Here is a 13,405-nt window from a genome sequence, read left to right as displayed (position 1 = left end):
ATGTAAGTGGGAATAAGTTTTAAACTTCTTCCCAAAGCTACTTGTTTACAGTTTAAAGCACTAAAGACTTGACTGAAGGACATAAAGGGGTCAGAAAGAACTAAGCCTGATTTAGATTTCTTGGCAAAAGTAATAGGGTGAAACTGAGAAAAAGATATGCCTGGTTAGACTGGTTCATTGGGAAACAGCCCAGCTTCATGTTGATTATGCTGGAGTCTTCTGAACAACCAGAAATGCACAGGCATTTCTACAGAGCCTGATTTGTGTCTCTTACCCATGTGAGAAATGAACAGCTGTATCTAGAGGAGCCGGGTTTGTACCTGGCAGGGCTCATGGGTGTCTTGGCCGTATCTTGGAGTGGGAACAGTATGCTCCCAACATACGCACGCTTCTGGTCCTGGGATCCCCCTGGTACATGGGCAGGGGGAACCCTGCTACACTTCAGCAGTGGCCTGGCTGAATGGTCCTGGGGGAACAGTTACCCTGGGATACACTGGTTTGGGCTCAAATCTCCACCCTGCTTGGTAGAGTTAGACTAGAGATTGAAGTTCCATCTCTAAATCCCAGGTGAGCACTCTGATCACTAGAGTTGCCTCCCCTTGGAGTGTGTGGAGGAGAGAGGGTGGCAAATCTCACCCCACAGAAACCCTTTAAGGCTCCTGTTTTCATTCTGGGCACAGCAATTTTTCCCCACTTCAAAGCTGCAGAGTTTCAGAGGATGAGAAAAACATTCTTCGCACACTTTAACTAGGAGACCTAAGATCTGTTCCTGTCTGTGGCATGTCCTGACACTTAGAGAAATCACACTCTCAGACAATCCTTTTGTTGCCTCCTTCTTTATAGCACTAACCACTGCAACACGCAATGCCATTAAGAGATTCAGACCTGGGACGTGCTTTGAGATCTGTAGGTGGAAGAGCCTATGAGCAGACTAAAGGCCATTTTAAAGATCCCATGTAGCAAAGTCATCCCAGGGCTGAAAGCCACAGTAGAGCTGCTGGGAAGAGAAGCTTCCTCAGCAAAGGAGAAAATAGCAGCTTCTAAAGTCAGTGCTGGAGCACAGACTGCCAGGGTGCTGACAGCTTCCACTACCTCTCTGTGCTCATTTCCAACCAGTGGCCGTATCTGGATCATCCAAAAGCCACTTCCGTAAATTTGCATCATGTCAGAACAACGCTACAGCCATCCTAAACTTTCTCATAAGCCACAGGTGACTGTAGAGCAGCAACTTGGCCAGTTCTGTTTGGAAGCACTGTCTGAGACTTGCAAAGCAGAATCTGCTCTGGTGATATTTATTATTAGTGTTCCAACCTTGGTCAGCTTGAGAGACCTTTTACTGCACTCAGCAGTCAAAACTGCAAACAACAGGGAGATTTATATCTCCAGGTATTGAGTTGAATGGCACAGTGGCTTTGGAAAGGAAGTGGTTCAATTAACAATATAGATGGGGAAGGAGGGGGTGTTCTATTTGCACATAAATTGGAATAAGATGTCAGGTATTGATACAGCATTTCTGGAAAAACCCTTGTGGTATTTTCCCAGCATGGTTCCCAGCAAGAATATGTTGAGTCTTTTCTCTTTGCATTAGAAGATGGTACATGGATCTGCTGAAGAATAGGATTTTAGTGCTGCTCCAGTTTTCTCGTGGCATGAACTGGGAGAAAAGCTCCACTGATTCTGTAGACCCCTGAGATGGGGTTTGCGGAATCATCCAGATGCGTAGACATTGACAGGGCCTTGGAACTGCTACTTTTTCTCCACTGACTGTAGAGGTGACTAGTTCATAGGCCAACACTCGCCTGTTGACATCTGCTTTTTGTCAAAAGAATCCCTCTCTAGCACCTTCTCATGGGCCTTGTCAGTGCCTCCTAAAGAGAAGGATGTGTGTTCATAGGCAAAATTCTGGTATATCAGTGACTGCTTCAGCCGAGGGCTGGGAAAAACAGGGTCAATTCCCCTGCTCCACCTGGCGTATCCTGAAGATCTCTGCACCAGAGCATCCTACAGCGAGTCCTGCCACCTCATCATGCAGCCAGCTCAGTCTGATTTGGGGTAAGGGAGGACATTTTTTCCTCTGACCTTCTTCAAACAGTCAGAAACTGAGAAGAGTGTGGTGTCAGCAGGGAGGTATAAAAGGCTGTGCTGGGGAGAAGCACCTTGCTGATATGAGGGTAACCCTCACCTCATGATTTAGAACCCTTGCACTCTCACACAGTGGAAATCAAAACTTCTATTTGAGAAGGGACGGGTGACATTGTTTGCTGAAATCCTGTGAAAGAGGCATAAGAGACTGCTTTTTTTCCTTCTGATTTATGTTACTGAATAGTCATGTTTAATTTTAGAAGCAAAGACTCCCACGCACGGGTGTCAGCTGCTCTGACCGGATGGGATCTAATCTAGCATTACCTCTGATCACTGTGGTGACAGACTTTCTCCTGAGATTCCTTTCACTCAGTTTCATCCTGTTTGTCCATCCTTTGCTAAACAATTTCCCTCCCTTGTCCCTTTTGTTCATCTACAGATCAAATCAAGACCTAAGCAAAAACATACCATGAGCCTTGCAAGGAATTCTGCACCAGGAATCTGCTGGGCTTTGCCATTTCAGTCTTCAATGGTGAGAATCCCAGCTCCCGCAGCTCTGGCCATTTCTCTGACTTGCCTCTTCTCAGGGGCATGTGGCCAGACCCCCAGGGCTTTCCAGGAGAGCACCATTCCCTTTGAGGTGCTTAGCCAGGAGCAGGCTTACAGTCTTGTCCAGCCAAGCCTGTTCCAGGATGTCAAATTGTCGAACCACTCAGAGAGTCTCCCCAGGAGCACTGAGACTGAGCCACCCCTGCTGCCTGTGTGCGTGAAGCCTGCAGATATCAGACACATCTTCAAGTACATCAATACTATTGTGTCCTGCACCATCTTCATAGTAGGGATCATTGGAAATTCCACGCTCCTGAGGATCATTCACAAGAACAAGTGCATGAGGAATGGACCGAACGTCCTCATTGCTAGCTTGGCCCTTGGGGACCTTCTCTACATCCTCATCGCTCTACCCATCAATGTGTATAAGGTAGGTTCCATGTAGCATGAATGTCACATCAGGCTTGCAATTGCAGGAATGGTATCTGCTCCCACATGCCCAGTGCCCTGGGTAAAATCTATCCTGCAGGCTCCATTTTTGCAAAGGAGAGTGGGAGGGTGTTCCTGTTCTCAAAAGGAAAAGAAAACAGACAAAAAGTGCAGAGTATGTTTCTGAGAAAACACAAGTGTTCTTAGCTACAGCTGTGTTGTGCACATACACACACACAACATTCAGCTACCTTCCAGACCTTCTAAATCTAATTTAAAATCCCAGGAAGAGACTCACTTGTAGTCCCGTGACATTACAACCCAAAGTTTATTTCAGCTGAGCAAATACTATTGTTCTTGTGCACTGGAGACACCTCTCCCAGCACTGTCCAGCAAGTTGGCCTCAGGCAAATATGTATCTTATTCTAGCTGAACTGGAAGACTCATTCAGGAACAAAGTAAAGGGCTGTAATTATAAAATATGAGCTTCTTTTAGAGACATTGCTCTCCAAACTAGAGACAAGATGCACAACAAATAACCTGGTAAACATGAGCTCTACATGCTGCACCAAGGCAGAGAGGGCTGGGCAGACATGGGCACTAGACCTGAGACACCAGTTAAGAGCAGAAGTTATGTTAAAAGAGCTCTGTGATGTGCCTGGACCAGTGCAGCTACTTCTTGCCTACCACTTGAGAAAGGTTTTGGTAGACTGGAGTCAGAGGGGAGTCAGAGGATTATACGAATGTTTGGAAGGGATGCCTTAGAGCTCAGTCAGATTTGTTTGTGGGAAAGTGTTCAATCTTCAGCCTAGAAAGTGAAAATTGAATCCTAGAGTGTTCCTAGAGCAAACAGGCCAGTGGCAGGGAAAAATTCAGAGTAGGAGGAAGATGTCCATAATCTGACCATGAGAACAACGAGCTGTAATTGTCAAAGACTCACAGATCACTGTGAATAGATACATTTTTAATGAAATTGGATTGAAAACTACAAAGGGATTTTAGTTCCAAAAAATCTTGTGAGGGAAGTCATTCTGCCACGCTCTCCAGGTGGCCAGGTTTAAAAGCCAGATGATCCCATCTGACACCAGTACATGGATCCACACACAGGATTTTAATAGCAATGTGAATCTTCTCCTGTCATCAGCTGAGAAAACAGAGTAGCTTGTGGCCAGCAGCACTGATCCAAGTGCCTTCCTCCACCCATGGGGTACAGCCCATCTCTGCTTTTACACAAACAGGCCCTCTTTGCTTTGAATAACGTGTGATTTGTTCTGCCTGACAGCAGGGATACAGAGTCTGGGGAATGTGGCTGCAATGCTAGCAGTTCTCTTTGGGATCACATCTATCCTGCACCCATTTCACAGGGCAGAGGGCTGTGCAGACAGCCAGATCATACCTGAGCCGGGACTATCAGCAAAGCCCCTCCAATACTTGCCCTGCCAAAACCAAGGCAGGAAGCGTTCCATTTTAATCCTTTCTTTGCCATGCTTCATGGGAAGTCCACCATCTAGCAGGGGAAAGAAGCTGCATTGTGCACCTTATGTTTAACATGAACTGAATAAACACAAAAATATAACAGAGACCTGCCTCTAGGGGATACAAACACTCCATCACTTTGGGGGGATCTGGATGTAGAATCCACCTATCATGTTTGTATCATGCATGAAATTGGGGCAATCAGGCTGGTTTTTTGCCTAGATTCCCAAATAAATTAGGCTTATACAAGGGGGCTGTGACCACACATGTCTGTCTGACAGCCCTTCCCTAATCCCTTCAGGGTCAGTTTGCCCATTTCCACCATATTTCACAAGTCTCAGTGGTAGGAAGACCCTATATCTCATAAGAAAGGGGCATCTGGGGCCAGATGGAGGCCCTAGGAAAACTTCCACTGAGGAAAGCTGGCAGAGTGAGCTTGACTTTCTATTAGACACCAAAGAATCCACTTGCAAGAAAGATGCTGTGAGCTTCCAGCTGCTGGAGAAAGGCTTTAGACAGAGTTTGCATCAGGAAATCTGTCCACAGGACACAAATCTTGGGGTGATCAGCTCACAGGACAGTTTGTCTATTGTGAAGGCAATCTCAGGCAGGGCAGCTTGCTCATGTCACTGAGTGTTTCTCATGTCTTTCTTCACCATCCCATCACAGGCTGAATACACAGCTCTGTGTCCTGACCAGGTAAGAACTGGGGTTGTACTGAGCTTTGTGCAGAGTTCATGGATTAGACCAAAGGCCTTGTATACAGGGCAGCTTAACACAAGCTATTGGCCTGGAGACACTTGGCCATCTCAGAGCTGCAACTAGCACAGCTCGCAGCTGTGGTACAAGAAAAGGTCAAGATATTTTGTCCATGCTAAAGCCTTGCATTGATATTTCCTGCCTTTTGGTGGGAAAACTGGGTCAAATCCCCAGGGACAGGACTCCCTCCTCTGGCCACATCTGCATGGATATTTCCCAACTGATGTTTTGGATTTTCCTAGTCCACTTGAGCATCTCCCTCTGCCTTCTGCACCTCACCTGCCAGTCACCTCTTGGAGAAGTTGATGATGATGCATCTTTGAGAAGCCCAAACTAACTACAAGCAAAGTGGTTCTAAGAGTAGACCAGTTGCCTCCTTTGTGGTGTATCTTCTTTATGAGCAGGAATAGATGAGACGTGGATTTCCCAAGTTTCCAGACCAAAGGAAAGGGTAGGATGGGTTGGTCACCTTCACCTCAGGCCCTGTTTTGCAAAAGAGCTTCTGATTTGGGGTTGTGTTGCTGCTGAGGCTAAACTAGAGAGCTTGCTTAGGGGGTTGTTCCGAGTGAGGGAAACTTTAGGATTGGCCTCAGCTACCTCAGGGATATAAGGGTTGTGAGCCCAAGAACCATCAAATCCTTGTGAGTCAATGACTCTGGATTTCTTCTGCCTCCAGGGCATCTTGTCCCCTCCAATACCTCTGCTTGCCCCAGCTAAGCTTGGGGCCACAGGTAGCTACTAGCCTCAAAAGGAGAACCTGACCAAATCAACAGGCAGAGATGAGAGAAACTGGGAGCAGAAGGAAAGGAAGCTGCTGGCATAGGTTGTAGAACTGGACTGGAGTGAGGGAAGGCCAAAAACAGCAGTTGCTTCCAGGGCATTTAGGACCCAGTCTCAGTGTAAGTGTTTTATCAGTCATCAATCAGGATAGCCATGTGTGGCACTGAGTTTCTGTTCAGCAGCATCAACATCCCTGTCATGAAATCTTTCATAGTTAAAAACAGACAGGGAATACAAGAATATAGATGTCACTATATGACGAATTACCTTGTACCATATTATGGCTATGACCCCTTCTCTACATGGGCTTCCTCTTCCACATCCTATCCAGATTAGGTCTGTGAACTGCCCCCCCCCCCAACTTCTCCCTCTTCACTGTCCTCATTCAAACCAACAGGGGAAATTCATCCTTGGAGTAATGCTGTTGCATTCCATGTGATGATGGATCTAACTAATTATTTCAAATAAAGCAATTCACCTCCTGTCTCAGACCAACTTGATACTTTTCAGCTGGTGGAGTCTCTGTTCACTGGCCTTTGGGGTCTGAACTTGTTTCTTTGTCCAGCCAGTAAGCAACCGGGAGAGCTGGGTGCAATTTGGTCCTTGGCAGAAACAAGACCAGGAAATCAAGTTAGTTCATTGTCCACTGGATAAATCCTGATCCTCCTGAAATTCACTTAGAAACAAATGTTGCTTCTTGCCTTGTCTTAATCTGTTCAGGATGTTCTGACATACTGGGGATGCTCAGATCATTTGATTAAGTGCACCATTGCTTTCCTTCGGCCACAGGCAATCAAATATCATTCATTTCAACTAATGCTGCACAAAAACTTTGAGGGGGATTTGCACAAAGGACCCTAAGTGTGGTAGAGAGGCAGAATATGGTGAAGGCTTAAAACTACATCACTTTGAAAGCATTCTGAAAGAAGTTGTCCTTCCAGGATTTTGGCTGCATCTGAGAATGAAACCCCTTCCTTTCTGAAAGTGACCCAAAGCCCAGGCTTTTAGGATACATATTCATCCAAAACCACACAGAGTTTGGATTCAGGACCTGGTGTCTTGACCATAGTTCTATGTACGTGTCAATTTATCTCGAAACAAGTCCTTGGGGAAATTAATGGTTCCCAGTACTACATAAAGTACCGGAGAGCACGCACTGTGTAATCCCAGTGGAGGTAACCTCAGAGTGCTTTCATCTGCTCTTTGTGGGCTTCTCTCACCATGTGGGTAACCACCTGCTATTACGGGAAGCTGGACATGGTTTCCCAAAGCAGTCTGTTAACCCTGTGGTTCTTCCCCAGCTCTTGGCAAAAGACTGGCCCTTTGGTGTGCAGGTGTGCAAGCTGGTCCCGTTCATCCAGAAGGCCTCAGTGGGCATCACGGTTCTCAGTCTTTGTGCTCTCAGCATCGACAGGTAATAAAAAAAACTTCTACTGCTGCATTGCCAGCCGAGCCCATGTTTAACCATGACATGTCCCTTCATTGTCACCGAAGGACAGAGTGCAGGGCAGCTTGGTTCCACTCCACGCCAAAATTCAGAAAGGGCACCAGATGCTGTCACATAGAGGTGATATTCACCAGGAACTGGCTCTTCTCTGTGGGGATAGAGCTCAAATATTGTCAGAAGAAGTTGAGGGGAAGAGCATGATGTGTTAGAATGTGCTAGGTTGGTGGGGGTGGGTGGCACCTCTTCCAGTGGAGTAGGGTAGATACACACAGGACAAGGATGCCTACTGTCACACTCATCCCTTTTGGGGGTCTCTTATGAGCCCACTTCTGATCCTTCTCATTCCACTGAAGGATGTTCCTGGGTCTGTTTCTACTCAGAAATTAAGGAGGAAGATGTAAGAGAAAGGGCCTTTGGGAACAACTCTAATTTCCACCTTATCATCCCCTTCCTGTCTGTTGCTTTTCTCACTCCTCTCTGTTCTCTCCCTGTTGTGTTTCCACACGTTTGGCAGGTACCGAGCAGTGGCTTCCTGGAGTCGGATCCAGGGGATAGGAATCCCCATGTGGAAGGCAGTTGAAGTGACGCTGATCTGGGTAGTGGCCATTGTGCTTGCGGTCCCCGAAGCTATAGCCTTTGACATGGTGGAGCTCAACTACTGGGATCGAGACCTGTGGGTGTGCATGCTCTCCTCCGAACAGAAATCCAGCTTCATGATGGTGTGTACTCTGCCCCACTGCAGCTGCAGCACAAGAGAGAGGGAGACAGCCAGATGAGGCATCCTCCCTCCTTGTTTACAGAATCTGGTGCTTCTGCAGATGGCTTCTCCTAGCCATCAGGGTGAACATGGGGAAAGCAGTATCAGACAAAACACAGGAGGCCCAGCATTGTACTGACATGGGGCGGTCTTGCTGTGAATGTGGGATCAGAAAATGGGGAGCTGGACCTTAAGCTGGGTTGTGTTCACTGTCCACCTCAGAAGGCTGTGCCCCATCTCGGTAAGCTTCAGAACCTGCTACACTGCCACAGCAGGTCAAGGAGCAGCTCCAGAACCATTCTGCAAGGGGAACCATTCTGCAAGGTAGCACAAGGCCAGCTAAGGGACAGAATGGGAATTGAAAAGGCACCAAAACTTACTGCCTCTGTCTGCCGAGATAAGCTCCTTGCAATTGCCTCTTGCACAAGAGTACTAGACTGTACTGGCAGCTGTGGGAGTGATGCACCAGACTTGTGCTGGAGCATGTAAACCAGCCTTTATTCCTTTGAGATAAGCATGTGCACTAGTTTGGGGAAAGATAATCCAATATACACTCAAAACAGGGGTTGTTACACTTTCCCATGTCATAAATGTCAGAATGGTCTGAGGTTGGTCAGAATCAGGGTCAGCTGTCAGGTCAGCTCATGCCCCAGTTTCCCCCCTCCCCACGCACGCACACCCTCCTCCTAGGTTTCTAATTCACATCCCTCTCTGTTCTGCATGCAGTTCTATCGTGATGTGAAGGACTGGTGGCTTTTTGGCTTCTACTTCTGCCTCCCCTTGGTATGCACCGGCATCTTCTACACCCTCATGTCTTGCGAGATGTTGAGCAAGAGAAATGGAATGAGAATTGCTCTGAATGACCACATGAAACGGGTAAGGGACACAGAAGGGCAGAAAACCAGATATTTCCTAAAACAGGAGAGTGCTGTAGAAGGGGAGAACATACACCAGTTCCTGTAAAGGACACATATGAGCTCCACAGAGGTCAATAGCTATCAGCACATCGATGCAGATGCATGGATTAAATGAAGTACAGGGGCCTTCAGTTCTACAATCTCCCATCTCAGGGATAACCAAAATGAATAGCATTATGACCATGGATCAGCTTGATTTTCAATTTCTTGTGATCATTTATCTCTAGCCTTGCTGTGGCACCACCAAAGTGGACCGAGTGCTGTATGCGCCTTATAACAAACAAGGGATGCAGGAAGAAGAATAGTTTACTGGCCCCCCTTTGCCCTTTGCAGAATGATCCTTTGAGGCAGACCAGCTGATCGTCATGTTAATGTAGTGTGAAGGGTGGATGGGTGAGGCCCCCGTGTCCCAGGGAGTAAAACCCTACCAAAGTCACAGAGAGCAATGACTCTGTCTATGTATGTGACAGAGTCTCTATCCTGGTCTACTTGTGCTGCTGGTACCCTACCCCCTTCTGCAGCCCAGATATCAGAGCCTTCCTCATGACACAGGAATGGAGACCTATAGGCAGTGCCTTGACTCAGAAGAGGTATTCAGCCCTCATCAGGTGATAAAAATGACTTGAAGGGCCCCTGCTCAGAGTGGGAAGGTGATGCTTTGCTCCACCTGCCCTCCTGTGCTCAGCCAGAGAACCCCTTCTCCCCGACCACCTTCTCCTTGCAGCGTCGGGAGGTGGCCAAGACAGTGTTCTGCCTAGTGGTGATCTTCGCACTCTGCTGGCTGCCGCTCCACCTCAGCCGCATCCTGAAAAAGACCATCTATGACCAGACGGACCCCAATAGATGTGAACTGCTCAGGTAGGGGCACCATCATGAGTGCACTCCTCACTTTGGCACCATGTCCCTGTGGGCACTGGCAGAGACATTGCTGCGTTCGTGTCAGACTGATGGAGTTGCCTTCCAAAACCCTACCTGTTTCACTGGTTCCTTTTCTAAATGACATTGTCCTTCCAATAGGCACAGAAAGAGGGTGTGGGGGACCCCAAGAGGAAGGGAAATTCCATTTTGCAAGGTCTCTGTAAAGCTATGGATTAAAGAGATCTCCTGGGCAGAGAAGCATTCACTGCAGGAGCAAAGGACTGCAGCATTTCTGAGGACAGTGCCCCCTTTATGCCACATGGTAGATGCCTATCTTCCCCTCTTCTTCCCACCCATCACACCTGAATCCAGTTCTGGCTAGACACTACTACTGTGTTTGACTCTGAGAACATGAAGGTCACCCAAGGGAAAGCAGATCTTGAGATCTTAGGTTCCTCAGTAAATGACCCTTGCAAGAAAAAGCATTGTGCAATTGCTCAAGTACAGGAGGGGCTGTTCTGTGCTTTCCTCTATGGTATCAGTCACTGGCTCTCTGTGGAAGCAGGTTCTTGGGCCAGGCAGTTTGCAGGCAGTTTGGAAATCCTCTCTCAGTTCTCTGCTTGGTGAGCTTCCAACATGTTCATCCCTTTCTCCTCCCTCCTGCCTCAGTTTCCTCCTCGTGATGGATTACTTTGGGATCAACATGGCCTCCCTCAATTCCTGCATCAATCCTGTGGCTCTCTACTTTGTCAGCCGGAAATTCAAGAACTGCTTCCAGGTAGGAGCGAACCCCCTGGAGTTCCTGGCTATGACAATTGCACACTTTGGCTGGTAAAAGCCAGAGGGCTTGCTCACCAGTGGGGAGTGACTTTGTGAGAGGGACATTCCCAAAACACCTGTCGCAGAGCACAAGCTTCCCTGGACCAGGCACAGTGCAACAAGAGGCACACTCATCACAGTGGACTTATTTGCTCACTAGGTGAGGGGAAAGGTGGAAAATGGCTTGGCAAACACACCCAGCAAGCAGTGGCAGAGGCTGGTTTAGATCTTGGAGCTCCTGGCTCCCAGGACGGTGTGTCCCATCAGGTACATTTCTGGGCCTGCCAGCAGCTTACAGCATTCCCATATTTGCTCTTATATTGATTATATTTTTCCTCACAAGTTTTCCCCCTGGTAGATGCCTCTCCTCCCAGCTTGAAGTAAACTTGAGTGCTGCCCTTCTATCAGGAGGCTGTTACTTTTGCCAGTGCAGGACCTAAGACAAGCCAGTTAGTAATGGAATCACATTCCTGTCTTTCCTGCCCCCTCTGACTTCCCAAGTATTGTCTTGCAAAGGATGAGAAGTTGCTGGCTGTTCCTCACTCCGTATCCTCCTCCAGGACCAGAGCCAAAGAGGTTGTGATGGAACAGACTGCTGCTGTGTTTCTTCCCACAGAGGCAATGACGCTCCTAGGCCTCCAAGCCCCTGCTGAGAAACATCAACATTTGAGTTAGATGCAAATGGAAAATAGAGTCAGGTTTATTTCCTTTTCTCCTTTCTTCCTGATAGTGGAAGGAAACAAATTCCAGAGAGTCACTGGCTGAGACAAGCACAAATGTACTCAGAGAGGCTGATGTGGGGTGATGTTCATTGTTCCAGTCCCCTTCTAATTCAACACACACGGCCCTGTGATATAAATGTCTGAATGAGGATCTGACAACTGCTGGAGAGGACTAGCTTGGTCCACTTTGGTCAACAAGGACACCTACAAGCATGCCATTTTTATCTGGACCATTACTTGTAGAAAGAAGGGTTGCCCTGGTCTAGCCCCTGACAAACCTCACCAGAGATCTGTTACCAATTCAGAAATACATAATCCAGTAGTTTGCTGGGATCCGAATCACAGTCACGGCCATTACACCATGGAATAGCCCTACAAGGCAGAGACACCTGTAAATTCTGGGATGTCTGTGAAGTTACCCCAGAACTAGTCCTTTAAAAAGCAGAGAACAAAAAGTCATTCTTTATCAGGAGCATCCCCACACAGCACTGAAGTAGGGAGTGGGTCTGCTTTAAAATTCCAGCCTAAGTTACCCAGAAATAATTCTCAAGAGCAGTAGAGCCCTGAGAAAGGAAGAGAGGGAGGAAAGGATGGGATGGGATGGATGGGATGGGATGGGATGGGATGGGATGGGAATCACCTCCCAGCTGCTGTGGCAGAAAGTGGAGATGAGCCCAGCTGGGGTTTACCCATATTTTCTGTCTTGCGAGGGTGAGAAAACACAACTGCAAAAAGTACCCAAAGTTTTCAAGATTTCCCTAGAGGTCTGGGATCTTTGTTTCCAATCCACACCAGCCCTATGGTTACTTTGAAACACCCACTCTCATCAGATCTGTAGGAGAGCTGGGCTCAGAACTTGCAACCTGCGGTTCCCAGCCTAATGCTGTGCAGGTTGACTTGCCAGCCTCACTAAGGGAATATTTCTCCCTCTATTATCCTGTAACCCGGGTTTGTAACTTTTCTCTCCACCCTCTTGTCTCTTCACAGTCTTGTCTGTGCTGCTGGTGCCAGAGACCAGCTCTGAGCATCACGCCAACAGATGAGAAGGGCTCTGTTGGGAAGTGGAAAATCAATGGGCAGGAGCTTGGTCTGGACCGGAGCAGCTCCCGCTTGAGTAACAAGTACAGCTCTTCCTAAAGATAAACCACCCACAGGGCAGAGAGGAGAAGGCACTGTGACAACATGGCAGGACATCTCCATTTCTCTTGCACAGCCATTTCCTGGCCGGGCCTGAATCATTTCTGCCTTCCTGTTATAACCAACCTGAAAGGAGCTGCAGCAATTCACTGACCCCAGGACTAGCTCCGAATACAGCCTCCAAGTTGCACTTGTCCATCTTCTGGTTCAAGTTGCCTCTGAGGGAGGGGGAAGAAGGGGATTCAAATTGTGTAGGGTTTTTCATTTCTGTGTAGGAAAACCAAGTGACTTACAGCCATTTGTCTTAGGTGGCAACATGGGGTGGGGAAGAGACGTGGGTGAACAGGGAAGAAAGGCTGAGATGTGATCACTTTGAAATGGATGCGAGATGGGAAGGAGAGGGTGAGGAACACGAACGACAATTTCCAGCTGAGAAAGTGAAAGCAAAGCCAAAGCTACTTCTCTTACTCTCTCCCTCTTTGTTCCTGGGACAGTTTGTCCCTGGGCAGAAAGCCAGCATAAGACCTAGGCACCACATAGGTCTTATTGAAATCAATGGCCTGAAATCTCCAGCCATGATATGGAGGGATGAGTAGCAGCTCAGCTTTATCATGTGACCAGCCTGCCCTGGGGAGCACTAACAGAGGGCTGGAGGCTAAATTTCTCTCTACCT

General features: G+C 47.7%; 1 protein-coding gene across 1 annotated transcript; it reads left to right on the top strand.

The window, feature by feature from the left end:
- The first annotated feature begins 2,596 nt into the window (after positions 1-2,596).
- Positions 2,597-12,732, top strand: LOC106489839 (endothelin receptor type B-like). The gene is made up of 7 exons (XM_013949099.2): positions 2,597-3,061; positions 7,377-7,489; positions 8,037-8,241; positions 9,006-9,155; positions 9,921-10,054; positions 10,724-10,832; positions 12,583-12,732. The coding sequence occupies exons 1-7, from the start codon at positions 2,612-2,614 to the stop codon at positions 12,730-12,732; spliced, it is 1,311 nt and encodes a 436-aa protein (XP_013804553.2). The 5' UTR covers positions 2,597-2,611.
- Positions 12,733-13,405: the final 673 nt, after the last annotated feature.

Source organism: Apteryx mantelli, chromosome 13 (genome assembly GCF_036417845.1).
Source record: "Apteryx mantelli isolate bAptMan1 chromosome 13, bAptMan1.hap1, whole genome shotgun sequence".
Classification (NCBI taxonomy): domain Eukaryota; kingdom Metazoa; phylum Chordata; class Aves; order Apterygiformes; family Apterygidae; genus Apteryx; species Apteryx mantelli.
Note: the sequence above shows the minus strand (reverse complement) of the source record. Positions and strands in the feature narration are given on the sequence as shown.